Source organism: Microtus pennsylvanicus, chromosome 9 (genome assembly GCF_037038515.1).
Source record: "Microtus pennsylvanicus isolate mMicPen1 chromosome 9, mMicPen1.hap1, whole genome shotgun sequence".
Classification (NCBI taxonomy): Eukaryota; Metazoa; Chordata; class Mammalia; order Rodentia; family Cricetidae; genus Microtus; species Microtus pennsylvanicus.
In genome coordinates, this window is record NC_134587.1 from 42,648,619 (window position 1) to 42,671,803 (window position 23,185).

The window sequence follows — 23,185 nt, forward strand, 5'->3', positions numbered from 1 at the left end:
AGCCTCTAGCCTAAGGATTTTGTTCCTAGAAGGGAGTCTTTTTCAAATTCAGAAAGAAAAGGAAATTCAGCAAGGAGACCTGTCATTCACTACACACCTTCCTTGCTGGTAATTGGATTAGATTCTGAGAAAATGACCCAGCCCACTGCGGCATCCCCGGCAGCATCCTCAGCACCTTGGCTCCCTGCCCCCCTCGCCCCTGGTGAGCATACATTCTCACATAAGCCGGAGCCAGTTTCCTGAAAATGAAATGTTCTGGCAGCTGGCCGCACCAAAACTGTTTTTCTTTGACGCTCTCTGGAATCGTGCTGAATAATAGAGTCCCATCTTGAGGCTACACTCCATTCAACAATGCCCGTAAGGATGTAAAACAGCGATTCTTCATTTGCTGGGTGATTGATTCCTGACTCTGCGTTCTGAATGTGCGTGTTTGCCGAGCAGTCATCTGCCTATGATATTGTGGGGGTGATGGATGGCATATGCGGTGGGGAGAAGGCTCGGCACCGAGCCTAGAGCAGCTCCCTACCCCTGCCTTCCACACTTAGAACACCAACACTGTCAGCAAGGACACTCCAGGAGACTCCAGGGGAGAGGGAATTTATACCCTAGGCGGGCCTGGCATCGTTCTGGATTCATCTCTTGCTGTGTGCACTTCCCTAGCGATGTCAGTCATTCCCCGAAGTAGGATGGAAACGGGCCCCACTCTTAAACGCAGAGAGTAATGGCCCCCAGCCCTGTGCCTGCCCTGATCTGTGTACCCCACGGTCAGAGTTCTGCTGGGAGAGGGTAAAGGGAATGTTTACCCAGCCGATCTGCTGTGTTTGGGGAGTTCTTGATCCTAACGATCTGACGCTGGTGATTAACTGGTAAATCAGGCTTGGGCCACTCCTGCCTTCCCGGGTGGTGCTGTGGGAAAGGTCAGCCTGACTGATGAGCAGACAAATGAAACCACCCGACATCTGCTGCAGCTCTCGCCTTGAACCTGTTACCCTTTTGACAGGTGCAAAACATGTCTCAATCCATAGAAGTCTTGGACAGGCGGACTCAGAGAGACCTGCAGTATGTGGAGAAGATGGAGAACCAAATGAAAGGCCTGGAGTCCAAGTTCAAGCAGGTGGAGGAGAGCCATAAGCAACACCTGGCCAGGCAGTTCAAGGTATGCCTGTCTCTCCTGGCGCTCTACCCCCTCCCCCAACTCCTCCTCCCTCCTCCCTCTTCCCCGTCCTCCTCCACTCCTTCTCTCTTCCTCCCTCCTCCCCCTCTTCCTCTTCCTCCTCCAAGTCAGATCTTCTTCCCCTTCTGGCTTCCCTTTCCCCACAGAGGTAGTGACTGGGGACCTAGGGGGACACAGTGAGGACTGTCCTCTGCCTTACAAAGCTGTTCCACTCTGGGAGGAGAGAGACCATCAACTCCGGCCACTGGAGGGGTTAGGGTTTGGTCAGCCCCTTCAGCACACACTGGTCCCTCTCTCCAGGGGTCCCAGGCCCCCTGGTCCTCTGGATGAGGCATATTAACCGGGGAGGGTATCGTTAGACGCCCTCAGCATTCCATAGCTGCTGCAGGTAAATCACATTAGCCGAGGATTAGCGTAATTGATTAGAGCCATTTCTGGGCCCAGATCACTCAGGGCAGTTTTTCACTTCTGACCTAATTTAGCTGTGACAAGGCACACTGTAGTTGCAGCTGCGTTAAGTGTTCTGTGTCTCCAGGTGACCCTGGCCATTTAAAATCTCAGTTCCTTTGACCTGAAATTATATATACATATGTACAAGTATGTATATATACACGACTCTCCACTAGGACTAGGCTGGGAATTATCTGCCACCTTAATTAAGGTGTTCATGCATGTTAATTAGAAATCAGGCCCAGATGTAAATGAACAGGTCAAATTACACGGCCGGCCGCTTGGCTGGAAACTGCTGAGCCCTGGTCCGTCCTCCCTTCCTTGTATGCTAATGTTATCCTTTGATGCACTCCCTACGTGAAGCAGGAACTAATTCTCCTTTTAAAAGCAGTGCATTAGGTAGGCAAAATGGCAAGCTAATGAAGTTATAAATCTATAATATAAGTAAAATAATAGCAGACAAATCACATTGAGGCAGCATAAGCCAGTGATTGTTGTCCCAGGCAGGGGAACACTGCTCCCCTTTTTCTGATGTACCATCATGACTTAACCTTGGAGAGAGATTCTTGACCTTACAGACCAAAATGAGTTGTGTCTCTCCTGGCCAGCATCTGCCCTCCTGTGCTCAGCAGACTGTGAAGACAGAGGTGTCTTCAGCAACATGAGGTAGCTCCCCTTGGAGAGTGTCGTCCACAGAGCACCTCTGAGTTCCAAAGTTGGGGACTGTGAGACTCTGGGACAGCAAAAGCAAGCCCTTGCCTTTGGCACTGTAGTCATGCGGGAAGGAGTTCCAGCAGAAACTGTGAGGGATGCCCTTCACCATCTGAGTAGCTTTCTTTCCTGTCGTTAAAGTGTGATTTTTCTTACGTGACCATGCAAATACGTGTCTTTTAATGGCTGTTTAAGGCAGGCTAGTGAGCTAGCTTTTCAACGGTGTTTCATTTTCTTGCTTGCAGGGCTAACTTAAGAGTTTTTTCAATGCGCCACTGACTGAAGATGCAGTCCCCCCATGTAACCATGAGAGAGCCAGAGAGCTTTTTGCACCATGCATTTTTACGATTCTTTTCCAATCCTTAGCACCATTTCACTAAGGAACCTTGAATCCAACCAGGATCCTTCTTTTGCATGTGATTCTAGATGCATCCCATGAATAGTTTGAACCCTTGTCAATGCACTTTTTGAAAAAGAAAGAAAAAAAAAAGAACCACAAACGTTGTGTATGTGACCTAAAGCATGTAACCTTAAGATGTTGCATTCTCGACTGACAAATAAAGAGCTTTCCCAAATATGCTGGTGTTCTGAGGACTGTTTAATACGCTATCCTGACTCACTGGGACCAGATAACTGGTGGATTACTAAAACGGGAGTGTGCACACCTTCCCTCTCCTAGGGAGAAGCCAGGCCAAGGCAGGGTATTTCAAGTTCTTGCATGCATCGCACTGAACCAGCTTATTTTAACCTTGCAGGCAATAAAAACGAAAATGGATGAACTTAGGCCTTTGATTCCTGTGTTGGAAGAGTACAAGGCCGATGCCAAATTGGTATTGCAGTTTAAGGAGGAGGTCCAGAATCTGACGTCAGTGCTTAACGAGCTGCAAGAGGAAATTGGCGCCTATGACTACGATGAACTTCAGAGCAGAGTGTCCAATCTTGAAGAAAGGCTCCGTGCATGCATGCAAAAACTAGGTAGGCCCAGCGCCCTGCAGGTGTGGCACTGCCTGGCCCGACTCTGCCACACATGCAGGTGTAGGGAGTGGTGCTGAAGCCACAGTGCCTGCCTGGCCTCAGCAGGTGATGGCTGCATCAGGGCTTCTGGGTAGGGCCACCCAGAGAGAGCATCAAGGAGTGCAGGCAACACCCACCCTAGGGCATCACCCATGTGCAAACCCCATGCCAAAGCCAGTTCTAGATCCCAGTGAAGCTCACATCATTTGGAGAGAGAGAGAGAGAGAGAGAGAGAGAGAGAGAGAGAGAGAGAGAGAGAGAGAGAAAGATATTAGATGCCACAAACTCTGTCAGATGTGTGTGTGTGTGTGTGTGTATGCAAAGGTGTGAGGTGTGTGTATGCAAAGGTGTGAGTGTTTAATATGCATGTGTGTGGTTCATGCATGTGTTTTTAGGATAACTTTAAAAGGGCTGGAAACACATCTCCATCCAGGATGAGAAGAGGGCTAATAAAACCCCTTGAGAAAATGCATCAGGTTTAGTTGGAACTAAAAAGAGGGGGTACAGTAGCAGCAGGTTTTGGATAGAAGTGGGGACCCTCAGCAGCCCGTGTGGAATGGACTAGTAAGCAAGGTGGCTTTCCTCTCAGAAGTCATGTTCCCTGACAGTCCTAAGGTAGGAAGCATCTAAAGTTCTTATGCCTGCCTGACTGCCCAGTCAGTGGCTTTGGCCAAATTGCACATGTTGGCTATTTGGGGCCATTTCTAAATGGTACGTTTCATGTCCTGATACAGTACCAGCTTCAGCGTTCCTCCACATTGTCTGACCAACTCATTTGTTTTTATATCATGTACCTGTAAGGGTGACTTTGTCTCCAGAAAGATTTTTTTTTTTGGCTCCATCTGATGCTCTGACTCTGTCTCCCTTCATCCATACCTTACAAAATTTAAAACATCCCAAAGAACAAATACTTTTCAAAAGCCTTGGTGTGGGACAAGCAGAGGGTTCCAGTGGTTAAGTACTTCCAGAGCAAGCACAAGGACCTGAGTTCAATACCCAGAACTCATGTAAAAATAATCCTAGCACAAGGAAGGGGAGACAGGTGGGTCTTAGGGCTTGCTGGCCAGCTCCCGTGGCTTACTTAGGAATTAAGATGGTGAGAGACGCTGTCGAGGCGGGTGACTCCTGAGAAATGATGCTTGAAGTTGTCTTCTGGCCTCCACAGAGCTCATACATACACATGTGCGCCTGCCCAGACCAGCACATGAGTGCGGATCCTGGTGTCAGGTGACAGATGAATGGGAGTATTCACTAGAGAGGTCGTCTCCTGGCTTCCAGGTGACTCCCCGCGGCTGCTCCTGGCTTGCCCCCCAAAAGACTGTAAAGTTTTGAGCTCCCAGTACTGATGAGGTAGGAAGCTATGATGGGTACTGGGAACTAGCTGTTTTGAAGTGACACTCACAGGAACACCAGGATATCATTTTCCATTCTATATTCTTACTATTGTGCCTCAAAAAACCCATGACCCATTGTGGCAGGGGCTGGTAGCCTTAGTCCATCCATGACTGGGACTGGATGGCAGCCTCTCCATTGCCTGTACACGCCCTCTAGGAGTGCTGGGCTGAGGACCGGCTATGGGTCCCCTCCAGTCTTCCCTTGGTTTTCCTCCATGGCCTCCTTCCCAGCCTTCTCAGCCAGGTATTTAATGGTCTTCCTGGTCTCTGAAGAGCCCAGAGGCTGAATTTATTACCCTGCAAAAGTTATTTCCACTGCCAGGTAACCAGGCAGGGTGTCATGCCTAGGAGAAACTAAGAAAATCATGATGGAGACTGTGGTAGGACATTACCAAGGCCGCCAAGCTGATGGGCCTTTGGGAGAGGGGGTAGCTCACACAGCTCTCCAGGTTATCCCAGCCAAGCCAGACTTCCCATCTGTCCTCAGCCTATTTTTAGCAGCTGCATGAATTTACCTTATGGCTAGGATCTTGGGGCTTTCACGTGGCTACCCTTGGACTGCTAAGACACATGTGATTCGGAATGAAGAAAGAATGAGGCCAGATAGTCCCACCCTAGGGTGCACCAGAGAGGTGACCTGAGCATGTAATTCTTTCCTAAGAGGGGCCTCAGTAAGCATGTACTTGAAGAGAAACAGCAGCTGGGGTTGGGACCGTGGGTTCTGAACCCCAGTCTGGGAAGTCTTGGGGTGCCAAGCTATAAAATAGCTAAAGTAGCAAGCCACTCAACAGCAGGTGCCTCTTCCAGGTCCCTACCGTCTTCCATCCCAGTGACTCCTGCTTTACAACACAAAGGTACAGAGTCCTTAAGCCCTAGGGTCACTATGAGAATTTACATACATTGTTCATGTCACCAGCTGTGCACTGCCGGGCTCAGAGGAGCAGCTGGGGGGTATGGTAGATCAGTAAGCAGGTGGGAGGGCAAGCAAGTGGGGGTGGGCATAGCTAGTAAGTGGAAGGCCAGAGGGACCGAGGGAGGCACAGTTGACAATAGATGGCTAGCCGGGTAGAGGACTGGTCAATGGCTGATGGATGAGTAGATAAGCTGCTGGTAAAATTAGGTGGCAGATGGGTCTATAGATAGGTTTAGCATCTGTCCCAGGCCCTCAGCCGGAAGCGTAAGGACTAAATACTTTATGGTTTCTTAATTCAGTCTTTGCATCAGTCTTGCAGAGAGGCATCGTCCCTCGGCCTCCTCCGCAGCCAACTGACAGGGTGGTCACGCCCAGGGTGCACCCTGTCGTGGGCACCACTCCCTGCTGACCCAGTGGGCGGGGCTCTGCACTGGCGGCTGCGCAGTAGCTGAGTGTTACTCCTTAGGCCCTCAAGCCCCGGGGTCCTTGGTGTGTCTGCCTCTGCAGGTGCTTGGTTAGGAACATAGGTCCGTAAGGGAGGGAAGGGCTCCCTGCATCTCTCAAAGTCTCTTCTCAGAACCGTCCTAAATTCCTGGACTGCACACAGGCAGAAAGCATAATTCAAGGACCGGAGTTAGCAATTCTGTTCATCTTCGGGCAGCATGCTTTTCCAAGTGTCCCAGCAAGGACTTAGAATTTGAAATATCTTCCTTCTGCACTAAGCATACAGCTTAGACATAACATGTTTTGGGCCTTTTCTGCAACGTGCAATTCCCTGCAACAAGTCTTGTGCCGGGGAAGGGAAGAGGCAGTTAGCTGCCCAGAACCCTGGTGTCCCCTGAGAGGATGCTGCAAGGTCAGATCCTAGCAGCTCACCTGAGTAAAGCTAGGACCGGGGACCCCAGCACAGGCTGCTCAATGCAGCTGCCCCCCAGACTTAGGTTGTACTGGTGCTGTAGGCTTCCTTGGTCACCATTGCCATTGAGGATGAGTTGGTATGAAGCGGTATTCCTGTCATACATGCCAACGGCTCTTTGGTCACGTTTTTGTTTTGTTTTGTTTCTTTCTCTTTGTTTGTTTGTTTGTTTTTTGTTTTGTTTCTTTCTGCAGTTGGGTTGGAAGTCTCCAGGCAGCTAGGGCCAACCAAGGGGGAAAGGGTATTTTTGCTCTACTGAGGAAACGTCTTAGTAAACCTTGTGCCTCCCACTTAGGAGTTACCTGACAGCCAAGTGAGCTGTCCACACAGTGTCCACACTAGTAGAATGCTAATTGCAGGCTCCTGCCCTGGTGGGGCACACTGGTTTGCCATGCTGTGCTGTGCTGTGCTGGGAGCAATATGGACTCTTCAAGGGAAGTCAAAAGATACCTTCCTAACACTTGAGATGCCAGAATCGCGTGGTGGAGGCTTCACAGTGAGGCTAGAGACTCTCAGAGCTGTGTGACCACTCCCAGTGAGAGAGTTAAGGGTGAGTTAGCAGTGAAAGCCTAAGAGAATAGAGCCCAGGATTCCGGCAACCTACAACAACCTAGACCAGGTCTGCCTCCTCCATTTCTTTTAAAGAGCAGGCGGTCCACTAGAGGCCTGGCCTGGCCAGAGCAAGAGGGAAAGGATGGCTCTAGGATAATGTTCACAGGTCTGCTGTGGGCTCTGGATCCAAACCTGGGTCTACATTAGGGCTCTTGCATCTGTATCTTGGCCCTTATTCCCAGCCTGCAGACTTCTTTCCAGACAGTTCTTCTCTAGTTTCAGGGCTAAGCACTGAGCACGGAGGCCAAGGCCAAGGCTTGTTTGAGGTCACAGACCTTCCTTCCCAGCTCTGCCTCCCAGAGATACTCATCCTGACTCGAGCTTTGAGATAGTCTGGGATGCTCTCAGCTTGGCATCCACTCAAGAAGTGTGCAAGGCTCACAGCTTGTTGTCTAGCTTGACCAAGCATCTACAGTCCAGGACCCTCCCCACTGGGCATCATCCTTCCTGCAAGCCTCTTCCTGAGACCCCAAAGCTTTCTACCACCCCCACATGTATCCTGAGTGCGTGGCTGGAGAGTGGTACTTTCTAGAACTGGGTGTGCCAAGATACCGCCAAGCCTCTGCCATGGGCTCTTTTAGATCCTGTCAGTTTGTGAGGTCTCGGCAGAACTAGTGTGGACAGAGAACTAAAAATAACTCCCTGACTTAAGGATGGCAAGCAGCCTCCATCCCCATGGGCCCTCGGAGCTGTGCCTGCCCCAGCATCTTAGAGAGCAGGAGACACAGTGGCCACGCCTACCTACCCTCCTCAGCCAGCACTGAAGCATTGAACGGTTGATTGCCCTGGTGACTATGCACCAGGAAAATAATCCGGAGGAGGCTGGGTGTGGCTGGCAGGCTGGACCTGCTGGGCAGCCATCCTGTAGAACTCAGACAGACCTCCTGCCACTTTCTGAGATAGAAAAAAAACAAAAACAAAACCCCACAAAAACAGAAACAGTTGAGTAGAGTGTGGTAAGATTGTTCAAAGCTGCCCCTGGCCTGGCTGAGAGCAAAGTCCTGCACATTCTCCATCCGAGCTCACAGAAGACTGACTGGACCATCCAGGCATATTCTGGAAGGCCTGAGTTGTGCGCCTATGTTAGTTTGCTTTCCTGGGGGCCCTGGTGATATAGTACCTGCTTATAACTGAAGCAAACGTGGGTAACATGAAGGGTGGCCTTCACTCCCCAGAGGCTCACCCTACTGACCCCAACACTTCTCAGCTGGTGAATTAGTTGGTGTACTAAAGAGACTCTTCTGAGACCTGAGTCCCTCGTTTGTTTATGGGGAAGTAGGGTGAATGGACGAGACCCCTTACCTGGAACAGCAAGCCCCCGATGCTTTTGTTGGCACCCCAAGGGAATGTGGGGTTCAGCTGAGGTCACTGAGATCGGTGGGATGACGACATCTTTAGGGCCTAGGCATGTGTCTGGGACCAGCCCTAGAAGCTTGGTGGGAAGTTGGGATGCTGTTCTAGAGTAAGAACAGAATAGGCCTGGTTATGGAGGCAGGGAAGGCTAGGGTCAGGGTTAGGCATCCAAACTGGGCTGCGCATCCCCCTGAAACTGTGCCATGATCGGGTGGTATACAGAAAGATGATAGATTTCTTCAGGAGAAGGTTTCCAACTGCAAAAGGACCTCGAATGGGTTTGGGACCGATCTAGTGTAAGTTGGCATCTCGGAAAACTTTAGTATGTGGCTGAGTCATGTGCTGGCCTCAAGCGCAGCATGCCACTGGGTGGGAAGGATGCCTTCCACACAGGTCTCCTGCCATGTCTCCCGTGCATGCTGATCCCCTTGGACCCTAACCTCCAGGCAGTTCATAGATCATATCTCTAGGACCAATGGAAGACCTTCTATGAGATATTACAGGGACCAGTGACTCTGTGGATGCTGGGTCTGGATGACAGGATGGGTTCTGGGAAAAGGACTTGCAAAAGGGTTGGCTTCTATTGGCTTCTTTCAGTTCCCACCCATTTTGGAGGAGCCTCTGTCTCCTGGCAACCCAACACCCACCCCAAGTCAACAGGAGTGAAGGAAGAAAAATGGGAGTGAGGGGTGGAGTCCAGGTTGGGCATCTGGCTTCCCCTGCCCAGCCTCTACAGGCAGCCCACAATGAACTCATTCGAACCTCAGAAGCATACAGTTACGCAAGTGTGTGTGTGGGTGTGTATGGGTGTGAATTTGTGTGTGTGCATGTATGTGTGTGTGTGAAGGAAATTTTTCTACAAACAAACCCATCAGGGATCCTCACTTCTAACTCCTGCCAACACTGGTCAACCTTGGCTTCCCACAATGCCCTTCTTTTTCCTAACCCTTTTCTTGGTGTCTCCTCCAAGCCAGGGCTTGGGTAAGGCAGGGCAGTGTGCACAGAGGCCAAGTGGGCATGCTTTGTGCTCAGCAGTGGGCCTCTCAGACCCTTGCACCCCAGACCTCCATGGAGCCTCGAGCCTCAGAAGTGCTAGTGCGGGGATAACTCAAGTTCCTCCTGGAAGGGGAGGTGCCTTTGGGGAAGGGACAGGAGAGTGGGCACAGTGGTGGCACTTCCTCTCCTAGTCTGGGCAGGAGTGCCAGCGCTGGGGCATTGGTGGGAATCCAGGCCTGGAGTGGCTTTCAATCCTACTGAGCCTCGCTCTGTCCAAGGTCCCCTCTCTGCTGGCCCCTGAGCCAAGCTGAGCACCTCACCTAGTCAGTTTTGTACAATGCCTCTGTGGACATGCTCACCCCATTCCAGGCTTGGGGAGATGCTGGTGGGTGTGGGAGCATGGCAAGCTGCACCCTCCCCTGGGCTTGACCCTCCCTGCTCCATGTAGGATTATCTCTGCTTCCCTGTGGTCTCAGGTTAAGTCTCTCACAATCTCGCCTAAGCACCTGGATCTTCTCTGAACTTTGCAGAAACTGTGTATGTATGCTAATGTGGTCCCTGGGGGGTATCTTATAGACTTGGGGGGCGGGTCACACTCAAGCCTGACCTGGTGGGATGGAAAAGAGGAGTCCTGCACACAGGCTCAACCTGGAGGCTGAGAGCAGGCAAGAGACCTGCAAGCTAAGGCAGGAACGCTGGGTCACACAGCCTCTGCCACTCCTGAATGACCAAGCTGTGGCTCTGAGGTCATCTCTGGCCATCTGTGAAGTGGGAGGGCTGCAGGGGTCACGTCTAAGATTCCATAGAGCATAATGCTCAACTCCCAGCCCTCCTGCCAGGGGCTGTTCTTCTTGAGATCATGGAAAACCCACAGACACACACACACACACACACAGCAGGACAGCAGCAAGCCTCCACCTGCCTCCATCGGGGGTGGTTCTAGGACAGACACGTGTACAAGGAAGGTGCTCCCACAGTGTGGGGTGCTGTTACGGGCTGCTAGGATTGTCCTTCTGTTTGGGGAGGTGAATCCTGCTTGGGGACAGTGTCTCCCATGGAGCCTAAATTCCCTCCTGCTGCTTGCCATGCTGCCTAAGCTCCAGCAGTCAGAGAGGACTGAGCTCTTGTGTCCCATTCCCAGAGAAGACTGAGGCTTGTTGTGGCCAACTCTCTCTTGTTACTGGGGCTGCCCTGGCCTCTTGCTCCCAAGGAATCATGAGACCTAGGAGGGCAGCCATTCACTGCCATGCCCTGCCCATGCTGGCCTTAATTGTTCCCTCTGGAGGAAGAGGTGGCTCCTCATGGCCACTGGGGAGACTTTTTTAAGTGACATTATGGGCTGTTGGGCACCAGATCTGGAGGGGAAGAGGATGAATCCCCCCAGCCCAGATGTACCCTTGAGGGGAGGGGTCCAAGGCTCTCAGTTGCCTGTTGGTTCTGACCCATGCACACTCTGTTCCAGCCTGCGGGAAGCTGACGGGTATAAGTGACCCGGTGACTGTCAAGACCTCTGGCTCAAGGTTCGGGTCCTGGATGACAGACCCACTGGCCCCAGAAGGCGATAACAGGGTAAGTGTCCCTGGAGCTTTTAAAGGACTTAAAAGGTCTGGTCTCTGTCCCTCTCCCTAGTGCCAGCCATGTCTACCTCCCAAGCAGATAGCTTCAGATTCTGGGTAGAACCAGAGTCTCCCAAGGGCTTCTTCCCAGGAAAGCTGGTAGAGGCCCCTATACAAACACAAGTGGCAGACAGTGGGATGGGTAGGCTGCCCATTTGAGGATGGTGGTGGCAGTTGTGGAAGCAATAGTGGCTCTGCCCAGTGGCTGAGCAGGTACTGAGGCATCTCCTGTGCTGACCGCTCCAGGCGGTTCCCAACACTGCCTCTGCTTCCGGGGATAGAATCTATTAGGCCTTTCTTGTTTTAATGACAGCTGATTTGTACTCATTTGCCATTCCTTTCATGGCTGATAGAAGCTCTGTGTTTCTTTTTGATTTTGAGAAGAGGCTGGGTTCCTTTTTCCTGGGTGTTTCCCCCCTGGGCAAACAGCAGAAAAGAAAAATGAGCCAGCCGCCCATTTTAGGCTACTTCTCCTTCCTGGGGACTGGGCCTTGGTATCAGTTCCTTTAGGAACTGGATGTTGGGAGTCAGAGGCTGGGAGGCCCCTTGATGGAGGAGGCCTGCCTGGAAGGAGCAGCCCCAGTCTTCAGGAAGTTCTAAGGGAACTGGAAGGGGTGCTTCTGAGAATCACAGTCCTTTGATGTCGTGCAGTGGGTCAGGGATGTGTGGGCATAAGTTGTGTTCACACTGGTTTCTGGACCCTGATGGTCTCATAGTTTCTCAACATTCTAGTTTGATTTTGGCCGCTGTGATAAAAAGCAACTTAGGGAGGAGGATTTTCTGTTACACTTTCATCGTTAGGGAAAGTCGGGGCAGGAGCTCCAGCAGGAACCTGAAGGTGGACCTGTGTGCTACTCCTGAAAACATTACTTCTGCCTAAGGAACTCAACCGTAGCCAAAATATTACAGCAGGAGCCATGGAGGATGCTAATTGATGGCTTATGCTGAGCCAGTTCAGGACCTGTGATAGTGCTCCCCACGACAGAATGAGTCCTCCTATCAGTTAAGGTAATCAAGACAGTCCCTTCCAGGCACACCCATAGATCAACCTAAGGAAGACTCTTTATTTGGGTGACCGTAGGTTGGGTCAAGTTGACAATTAACATAGACAATTAACACTAACTAGAGCACGTAGGCTGTGCTAGAACCCACATCCCATCAGCTGAAACCTACTTTGGCTCGAAGTTTTCTTAGGAACACCCTTTACTACAGATGTGGATGGTATGGCTTTCTGGAGAGAAAGACAGAGCCAAGGCAGGAGGTGCTTGGAAAGCCCAGGCCAGCATGCCAGGTTCTGTCCCAACCATGTCGTGTCTAGTGACCAGCTCTGGCTTGCAGAAAAGCAGGACCCTGGCTGGGAGCAGACATACTGTATTGCGTGCTGCTCTGGGCACTTTGGGCTCCAGCCATTCAGAACCACGTGCTCCCCACAGTGGCCCATGTATTCAGCCTGCTAAGTGACATGTCGCCTCGTCCTACCATTGATCAACACCAGCAGTGTTTGTTTTGTTTTGCTCTCTTCCAATCTCCCGTTCACTTTTGATCACATACTCGCAGGAGACCAATAACTCGCCACACGCGCACGCGTAGGCACACACACTCACACACTCACTCACACACTCATTCAGAGAAATTGATGTTGGCTTTATGGCTTCGGAGCAGGTTGCTGTGGAGGGTTCTGTGAGAATGCTAGGGTGAAACAGAGGGAAGAATTGTGTCGAGCCTGTGAGGAGGCCTCAGGAAGCTGTAGAACCCCTCGTTAGTATGTGCCGAGGGAATGCGTTGAGCTAGCTCTGTCTCCACTGCCCCTGTGTAAGCTGTTAGAACAAAATTAGCTTGGGGTACCTTTGCATGGGCCTTCCTCTCTTTGTCTGTCAAGCGCCAGCTGTCTACAGGCGCTGTTCTAAGAAACCTCCAGCAGTGAGCCGCCTGTTTGCTTGCCACACACCCTCAGTCCCCACCAGAGGCCAGGCCCTTTTCACCAGTGTTAGAAGCAGAAGGGCTTGGTAGGAGCTGACTGTAATTCCCGTCTTGCACATAGACTACATAAGTCCCTACCACACTACCACAGCTCCAGAGACCTGCAGTTCCAAAGATTCCATTCTGGATTCCAAGGCTCACAGTCTTCTTGGACTGGGACACCCTGACAGAGCCATGTCCCACCCACCCCTCTTTCTTCTCTGTCACTGGTCCCCCACCTCAGAAGTCCAGTCTAACTTACACAAGACATCAGAGAAGGGGCTTGTATCATGCTCCCAGCACCCCCAGGAGGTTCATGTTCAGAGAGGTGGCGTATTACTCAAACCCCGGCTTAGCTCTGTGCTTCAAGGACCTTTCCCTTCATCTAAGCAGCATCAAAGCCAGCAGATGATCCTTAGAACAGAGGGTAGAATTATCCAGAAGGCTTTAGATTATGCAGATATGCTGGTGCCTGCAGCTCTGTCTGCTGGCAGCTTAGACATCCCTTCTAATCCTTCCTCAGTGGGCGTACTTACTGGGACATTCCTGGGGCGGCTGGCATCCCGCCACTTCCTCCTAGCCTCCCACCGAGGCTCTCTCCTCCCCTTCACTAACAGCTCCCTTTAGAACATCTTTTCCAAGGCTGAATTCCTTGATGTTAGCAGTTTCAGGAGGACATTTGTCAAATGCTCGCCAAGCCAGAGAGAAGAGCTAACTAAAGTCTTGTTACTAAGAAAGGCCCTTAAATAGCATCACCTAACACCTCGGCTGCATTGTAAGGTGCTGGCCAGAAGCCCTGGCAGCCCTACCTTGGCTGCCCTCCTCCCTGAAAAGCAACTAAACTTAGTACAGTTAAGCAAACCTCTCTGGCCTCAGTTTTCTCATCTGAAAATGAAACTAGCAGCAGGGATACAACTTGGTTCTGCGCAGGACGGTTCAGGGAGCTCCACAGAGCCTTGGGGACCTCTGCACTGGCAACTCAGGCCCTGGACATCCTCCCCAGGAGAGAATGGCAGAGTGAGTGAGACAGATGCAAAGTCAGCATGCTAACTGACAAAGCAGAAAGATAAGATGCTCTCGGAGTCAAGCCCGGATGTTAGAAGGACATCCCAGTACACCTGGGCAATAGCTACAGATCTGGGGACTTGGAAACTACTAAATCTGTAAGCTTGGGTGTTAGATTATGCCAACATATTCCTTTTTTCTGATCCACCGAGTTCGTTCCCTGAAGAGCAGACTTTTTAGAGGTCACTAGGCAGCTGGAGAAGGGCGATGAAAGATAAAATGTGGATCAAAGGAATCCTTGCTCATACATAGGTCACGGTGGGATTGGACTTGAGGCATGGCTCACGAGCTGGTGTAACAGTCTGGCTTGTGAAGTTACTTAGAAATGGGAGTGTGTGTTTCTCTTTTGCAGGTGATCTGGTCAGTTATGTCAAAATTGTCAGGGGTCAGCTATGGAGAGACAGAAATCGGGACCAGAAAAGTGAAAGTGGGTGGGGTGGCTTTTCTTCCACTCATCCCCTCTACTTACTAAGCGGCTGTCTTGCCTCATAGGCAGCTCCCCTGGTATGTGGGCTTATATAAGGGTTAATAGTGCATGATGACGCTCGTGTTCTCCAAATAAAGTCATGCAGTTGTGCAGGCATCCTGACACCCTGTACTCTGCCCTGCACCTTTTGCTGAGCATCCTTGAGTCTAGCTGGAAGAACCCCTGATCCTTCCAGAGGACACGCGAACCAGCAACCATCACTGGGGTCTCTTCCCAGGGCAGCACCAACCCAAGCTGAGTGAATTTGGTCCAAACCATCAGGTCTTGGAAGGGACAGAAGACAAGGGCCTTTCACAGGGGGAGGTCACAGTGCCGAGGGGAGGAGCAGCCTCTGTGGAAATGGGGCTCCTTCCCATGAGGTTCTCTGGGTTTTGAGTTGTGAAGTTCTCCTCTGCAGAATGACCCATATCCCAAGCTGCCTCCCGAGCGTGTGGTTGAATATTCAGCCTCTGGAGTCCACTCCCCTGTCTTCTAATCTCTGTTTTCAGAAAGTGGTACCACGGGCCTTTGTCTGATTTGCCAGTGTGTGAGAGACGAGACCATTTAGAGATCCTTAGACATTGGTGTCATCTTGTTACACACTGGACCCAAGAAACACAGAAACCTGTCTCTGGCTCCCCACCACGGAAGACCCACTCCAAAGCACCAAGGAGGGGCTTGCTCCAGAGGGGGACAGGGAGGGCTAGCAGAAGGTGCTTCAAGCAGAAGCTGTGAAGAAATAGAGAACTCCCTGTCCCACGAAGCAACCCAGAGGACACAGTGGGTGGGCCACTTTCCCCCAGAGACCAAGGACATGTCCCGATCCTCCAGTGCTCCGTGACCCATATCACTGAGGGATGGTCTGAAAGAGATGGGATAATAACAGCCTCGAACGAGACTCCGTTGTTGCCGTCGTTGTTTTTAATCTCATTAAAAACAAAAGGCACATCTGCTTCTAAGCATCTGAACGGATGTCTCAGGAACACAGTTGTTGGTGGGGGGGGGGGGTTGTTTTGTTTTGTTTTAACAAAAATGTCGCGCCATGCCTGAGAGCCTCCGCAGCCCTAATCCCTGCTCGGCTTTCCCAGCTCTCCGTGGATAAAGCAGCTGTCTTACTGCCAGGCAGATAACGCTGCCAGGTCTCCTCTCTTAGCCCCGCCCCCTTCTCATTTGCTACAAAATTGCTTTAAATGACTAAAGGTTTTTGTTCCCAGTATAGATGGTTCTCGGGTCAATTGGTGTGCAGAGTCATCGGAAATTCATAGGCAATCACTTCCTTTGTAACCCTTCAAACTCAGGCCTCGGTCATTTTTTCACTTGGTTGATTTCCATGGCTGATAGCCCCGTGTTCCAGTCTGAAAAGTGTTTTCCACAGATTAGGGAATGAGCTATTGCTCCCCACAGCAAACCAAAGCCCCAGTTAGTTATCTTTCGCTGCGCACACATTCCCACCTCTGCCCAGCATAGACGATGAGTCAGCCTGTACTTCAGTAACAGCCTGGTGGAGTGGGGAGGACTCGCTCACAGCGTCCCATCCTTACGCTGGGAGATGCTCCTTCCCAGTGACCTTGAGAGCCAGTTGTCACTGCCGAAAGAAGCTCCCCAGTGTGTGAGCATCTTCTTAGCAGCTGTACCCTTTACAAGGCTGACTCCAGCACTGTGTCCCTGCTTTGATGACATTCCCCAGCCCTTGGCCAGGATCCAATAGAGAACCAACAGTGAGATCATTGTCCTATAACATGGTACCAGAAGGGGCTCCATCTGGGGTCCTGGTGGGGTTTCCCATACCAACCACTGGTGTATATTGTGTAGACTGGCTGTGCACTGAGTATGTGTGAGACTCCAGAGCACCTGACTGCCTGTCCCCACTCGTGTCCCTCCACTGTGTCCTACGCTTCCCAGGGGTTTGGAAAATAGGTCTGAGTGGGGACCAGTCAGGAGTCCAGCGTTCTTGAAGGCAGGACAGAATGCTCTATAGTCTTGATGGCTCTTCCAGGTCCTTCTGTTTTAAGTTCCCACACCCTCCTGTTGTGGGACACTGACGAAGTCTGCTCTCCCCACAGGTTTGGTACATGGACGGTTATCACAACAACCGCTTTGTCCGCGAGTACAAGTCCATGGTGGACTTCATGAACACTGACAATTTTACCTCGCACCGTCTCCCGCACCCCTGGTCAGGCACGGGCCAGGTGGTCTACAATGGTTCCATCTATTTCAACAAATTCCAGAGTCACATCATCATCAGGTTTGACCTGAAGACAGAGACGATCCTGAAGACACGCAGCCTGGACTACGCTGGCTACAACAACATGTACCACTACGCCTGGGGTGGCCACTCAGACATCGACCTCATGGTAGACGAGAATGGGCTCTGGGCTGTCTATGCCACGAACCAGAATGCCGGCAATATTGTCATCAGCAAGCTGGATCCGGTCTCGCTGCAGATCCTGCAGACATGGAACACCAGCTACCCCAAGCGCAGCGCCGGCGAGGCCTTCATCATCTGCGGGACCCTCTACGTCACCAACGGCTACTCGGGGGGCACCAAGGTCCACTACGCTTACCAGACCAATGCCTCGACCTATGAGTACATTGACATCCCCTTCCAGAACAAATATTCCCACATCTCCATGCTGGACTACAACCCTAAGGACCGCGCCCTGTATGCCTGGAACAACGGCCATCAGACCCTCTACAATGTCACCCTCTTCCACGTCATCCGCTCTGATGAGTTGTAGCTCCTGCTTTCCCAGAAGCCCAGGGTCCAAGTCCTCTCCCAGGGGACATTTCCATGAAATAGCTGCCAAAATGATTCCAAGAATACTAACAGCCCTGATTTTGAGGAATCAGCGTGATTCTGACCCCGAGGGATGGTGTCGCCTCTGTGTTCCTCCTACTCATGCAGGTGGACCTCAGATTTCCGAAGAAACCACCATGTATGCGGATGGAACTGCAGCCCACGGCTCGCTGGCTGTCCCCATCCCTCCCTATCCCTCTCTGGTCAACTAACTCAAAGAAGCAAGGCGATGACTGTTGGCCCCTCTCACCCAAGAACAACCCACTGTTAGGATTGCATGGACATTTCCTTAGGTCGTGATCAGCGCGATGATGTGATGGCCATTCCCCCCTCCCGGAGCCCCCCGCCCCTGGCCCCCGCGGCGCTCAGTGTAGGCTGCTTCGGCCCACACGTATCGCAGCTGCCTTTTTCTTGACTGTGTTGTTGTCTCTTAGATTAACTGTGCTGAGACTCCCGGTAGCCCATGGACCCGTGTCTAGTGCTTTCCCGAAGCGATGGTGGGTGTTCGTAGAGTGAAGTTGCCATACCCACGTTGTTGAACTTGCGTACCCTGTAGCTAGGTCGTGAGGTGTCCGTCTGTTATCCCCCAAGGTGGTAACTCCGTGTGTTCAATTTATGCAATGAATGTTGTCATGCAATGCCGTAGTTTGGATTGATAAGTGGATGGTTTCTGTTTCTAAAAAGAAAAAAAAAATCAGTGTTTGCCCTTATAGGAGACATAGTCAAGTTCATGTTGATAATAACCCAGTGGAATTCTTCTCTTCTTGTCAAGTTATCCGAATCATGTAACCTTGGATGGGAAGGACGCATCTTGGGAAACTTCAGTTTCCAACAGGAAAGAACTCCCCAAGGGTAGCCATGTGTGGAAAGGTCATTTTTTAAGAAAAAAATAGGTAAAAGAGGGCAACTTTGTACTATTCAGTTTATCTGAGGAACAATAAAGATATTAGGAGACAGCCTTGCTTTGCTTATTGTGTGACAAGAGAGATGAGCTGAGTGTATAATCTTCACAGCTACCTTCTAGTCTGGACCCCAGCCTCCCAATCCCCAAAGCCAGAAAGAGCTTGGCGGTTCCCCCACCTTAGCTGCCCCAGGGGCTCCCACCCCTCACTTACTCTTCTCTCGTGGAGCGGGCACCCATGCCAGACAGCCCCAGTGCCATTGGCCGTCACCAGCTGAGCCCCCACTGATGCTAAGCCAGTGAAGGTGAACCTACCCCACTTCCAGCCCAGCCTTTTACCAAGGGTTGTCACAGTTCTATGTGGGGGTGCCTAGTCCTCCCTGGGACCCCTAGATGTGCCCTATCGTGGCAATTCCAAGGAGCTCAACATGCAGATAATGTCCTAGGGCACCCAGGTGGACCCCATATGTAAAAAAAATCCTGAGGTTCTTGCAGGCCAAATCACAGCCAGGTCGGGAGCCTTTCTAGAATGCCCTGGAATTTAATGCCAGCCAGAGAAGTGGTGGCTTGAGAGGAGCTCTCTCGGCACATGGTGATGTGCCTGGCCTTAGATCTAACAAGATGGCTGCTGTCCAATGTTCTGTGTGGCTTGGGGTGTGATTGCTATCTCCTCTCACCTCGACTCCTCAGTTGGGTACCTGTCATCCCACTCAGGGTGGACAATGACAACGTGGTTCAGGGTGTGTGTTCACCAATCAGTGAGCAAACTAGTCTCACCAGTGAGCAAACACGTTCCCATGTATGTCCATGAAGCTGGCTGGTCCCCAGGCAAGATACTGATGGTACCCTGGACAAACTGATGCCCCTGATGTTCAGTTGTGCCATGGAATTGAGAGTCTGGGGATGTCTACGGACAGACAATGATTCTGGTGCCCACTGGAATTTGGCAGAACTGCATGGTGAACACCTAGGAAGAAAGTAGCTATGGACATTTTGGGGATGGTGTCCAGCTTAGTCATACTAGGCAGTCTTATTATCTGGCCCTTGACAGAAGTTAGAGGAACAGGATCATGGTGGAAAGGGATCTGGGAGGCCTCCAGAGGGGTGCTGAGCCTTGACAGGCCAGGCCTGACATGGTGTTCTCAGCTACTGCTCCTCCAGGTACTACAACCTGGACCCAGGCTCCTTCCTTAGTGTTAAGTGGGCTGCTGATACAGGTGACTGATCCAATCTCTGAAATTTTGATATGTTATCTACAAAATTCAATTACAAAAAAGTTATTAAAAAATCTCTTAATATTTTAAGTGAATTCATGATTTTGATGTGGCCACATTCATAGCTGTCCTCGGCCAAATATAACCAAGCTCAACTTGTAGGTTGAGCAAACTTAGTTTCCTGGAAGAAACAGGACCCACTTTGGCCCTCTCTCACTGTGTTCACCAAACCCCAGATATGGGGTCCTAGCTTGCTCCCTGAGGGGGAGTGGGGTTAGCCATCTACTCTCGGGACTACCCTCCCCCCACCACATACACACCTTAGGGATGTCCGCTTTTCCCCACCTGCCGGAGCATCTCCCTCCCACAGGCTTTAAGACTTCCTGTAACTAATCTCATCCAACATAGTCTAGGATCTGGGAGAGGTGGTTTAGGTATCCAAAATAGGTAAGTCTCCAAATGCAAACCAAAAAAAGAAGAAATCTCTTTTCTGCCTGGGAATTCGCAGGCTCCACCAAGAGGTGAAGGGGAAGGAAGGGAGAGGAGGGCGGTCTGGGGAAAGCTGATCCTTAATTACAGGCTTGTTAACTGCCAGGGACACGGGGACACAGGAGGAGCCTCCAGTTAAAACTTCTGGAGGTGGGAGACATTTTTCATACTTTCATGCTTACAAATTATCTCTGGGTGCGACAGCATGCAGAACCCCACCCCCATGAGACAGAGTAGCTGCTTATTCATCTAAAAGACCCAAGTTCCAGTAAAGCTGTCATTCAAGCTGTGAGGCCTCTGCCCCCTCCCCGTTTTGACGGAGTCCTGTACACACATCATCAGCCTACGGCTCTGTGATGACGGTGGTGATTGTGGGCTGATTTCTGTATAATTTCTTCTTAATGACATAGTAGAAATAAGAATCATAAGTGAGCAAATGCCCATCCTGTGAGTCACTAGAAAACAAAATAAGGATGTGACGGGGCCACATGGATTTGCTGTCTCAGACAGTGTACTTCCTAGGGAAATATTCTGCAAGGAGATTAAATACATAAGAAAAATGGCTCCATCCAGAGAGCAAATAAAGCAACCCCTGACACTAAATCTCCCAGATTCCAATAACTGGATATATCAGCCAATAGCAGAGCATCTGTGAATGAATTTTCTTTATTAAAAGTTTGGCCTGGGATCAAAATCCTGCAGTTCGAGATGCTCAGAGATCAGAGCATCAGATCTGTTCACAGCTGGGCACGGGGTTTCCCCGATTTCTACAGGGGTACTGTCTTGTGGCAAGCCTGTGTCTGGTCGCCAACATCAGGTACCCTGTGGCTCTCCTCCCACTCTGCTGGAGTCCCCAGGCCTGGTTCCTGCAGAAGTCACAAAGTCTGGTGTGCAGGAACTCTCTACCCACCCGTGCCCGAGCCCTGATCTGCAGAAGGCGGTCACTGGCTTCTGTGACCCATCTGGGGGCTTGGTGCTGGCACCAGCCATGGACAGGGACACGCGAGGCACTCACTTAGGGTAGTGCGAGGACTAAATAGGCCATCGGGTGCTTGGTTCTGTTTACTGCAAAGCTGCAAGTCTTATACTTGTTTGGTTTTTTTCCCACTCAGTTCTTGTTCTGAAGATTTTTTAAGTATGTGAAACTATTTCCCTGCATGTGTGTGTGTGTATACTGTATGTATTCTCTGTGTGTACTGTATGTATTCTCTGTGTGTACATATTTGTGTACGTATGTGCACCTGTGTGTAGAAGCATATGTGAGGCCAGAGGCCAACATCAAGTATCTAAGTCACTCTTCACCTTTTTAAGTTGAATTAAGTTATTCAGTGTGTGTGTGTGTGTGTGTGTGTACGCATGTGTGCACACATGCCGAGCCTGCAGGCAGAAGCCAGACAGCTTTCTGCAATCTATTCTCTCTTTCCACTCTGTGGGATCAAACTCATGTCATCAGGCTTGGCAGGCGTCTGAGCCGCCTCGCCAGTCCCACACATTTTTGAGACAGGATCTCATGAATTCGCTTTGGCTGGGCTTCAAATCCCAGCAGCTCTCTCTGTCCCCAATGCTGAGGTGACAGGTGCATGCCACTTTGCATGGCTTTCACACTGGCTCTGGGAGGATCTGAATTTACGTCTTCAGAATGCTCGTGCAGGAATCGCCTGACAGCGTATCCTCCCGGGTCTGGTTGCAGATTTGTCTACTGCACTCGGTTCTATCAGCCGCTGTTTTAGTGCTCTGAGCCTCTGAGCTGCAGGTAGTGTGCCCTGTTTTCCCTACTCCCAGGTCACAAGGCCTGGACCCAGGAATCCACGGGGTCATGCGGGCTCCTGTGCTGTGCTTTAGGGATCCCACAATGACGTGGACGCCATTCTTACTGTCATACAAAGGCTACCCATTTGTCCCAATTATTATTATATTACTATTAAACAGGCTGATTTTTTCCCCAATGAACCTGCTATTGTTTGAATGTGAAGTGTTCCCCCAAAAGACTCAGATGTGGATGGTCTGGCCCCCAGATGGTTGTGCTATTAGAAAGTGTAACTAGTTCATGAGAATATTCATTTCTTCAGGGGACTCCATATTGAACAGGAACCTGGGATCAAGGACCTAGTTGGAGAAAGAAAAGTCACTTTGGTATGCCTTTGAAGGATTTATCTTGTCCTTGTGTGCTCTGTCTCTCTTCCTCCCTCCCTCCCTTCCTCCCTCCTTCCCTCTCTCCACTCCTTCCTGGCTTCTACAGGTTTGCAGCTTTCCCTGTCATGCCCTGAGACCATGACATCACTGCCTTGACCCAGTACTAGCTGGTCTAGAACTCTCTATATAGATCAGGCTGGATTTGAACTCACAGAGCTTTGTCTGCCCTTATCTCCTCAGTGCTGGGATTAAAGGCATGCACCACCACATCCAGCTTGATTCTGATACCTTATTTACAAATACAAGCAGGAATTTTCCCTGCATTTATTTTATTGAGTCTGTAAAGTGCTGGTGATTTTGAGATACTAGATCTCTCTGAGATAGACCTTTGTCTTAAACCTGGTGCCAATTTCCTGAGACTTCACAGGGCTTCAAAGACAAGCTGAATACCCTTCTATGCAACTTTCAGGCGCTTCCTCACCTGTGTGTGGCTGCATCACCTCCTCCTCGAGAAATGGGCACGAGACAGTAAAGCAGAAGGCAGAGCCAGGCTGACAGGTGGCAGGGACAGCCACCAACCAGACTTTGGGCCCCAGACACAGGAGCACTCTGCAGGTGAGTCACGGCTGCTTGCTCATCACCCCGCAGGCAGTAGAACGTGCGAGAACCTTCGTGCAAAAAGGATCCCAGTTTGTCCTCTAACCCCCAGAGTCTATGAGTCGCTGTGGCTTGGCCCTGACAGGGGCCTTGAAAGGAGTCAAGGTCCTGGCCAAAGAACATGGAGAATTGAGTTGGTCATCGCCTATCTCCTATGCCTTGGCAGAGGGAGCAGCCTTTTTATACCAGTATCTCTCTTCTGTTCTGTTCTCTTCTCTTCTGTTCTCTCCTCTCCTCCCCTCCCCTCCCCTCCCCTCTCCTCTCCTCTCCTCTTCTCTTCCAGGAGCAGAACCCATCCATCTTAAGAGACAAGCCATCAAACTTGACTTTGCTCCCTCCAGGCCCGCACTCTCCC

At 50.9% G+C, this 23,185-nt stretch overlaps 1 protein-coding gene across 3 annotated transcripts in view; it reads left to right on the top strand.

Annotated features, from left to right (window-relative positions):
• The window catches only part of Olfm1 (olfactomedin 1), a 37,425-nt gene extending 19,033 nt beyond the window's left edge, over positions 1–18,392 (top strand). For 2 of the 3 annotated variants that reach the window (XM_075985570.1, XM_075985569.1), the window contains exons 3-6: positions 1,001–1,156; positions 3,091–3,310; positions 10,996–11,102; positions 16,703–18,392. In XM_075985570.1, the coding sequence (XP_075841685.1) occupies positions 1,001–1,156; positions 3,091–3,310; positions 10,996–11,102; positions 16,703–17,377 (1,158 nt within the window). In that variant the 3' untranslated portion in view covers positions 17,378–18,392. Of the gene's footprint in view, positions 1–1,000; positions 1,157–2,580; positions 2,721–3,090; positions 3,311–10,995; positions 11,103–16,702 lie in introns of those variants that run through there. The other variant, XM_075985571.1, reaches the window with a different exon arrangement.
• Positions 18,393–23,185: the final 4,793 nt, after the last annotated feature.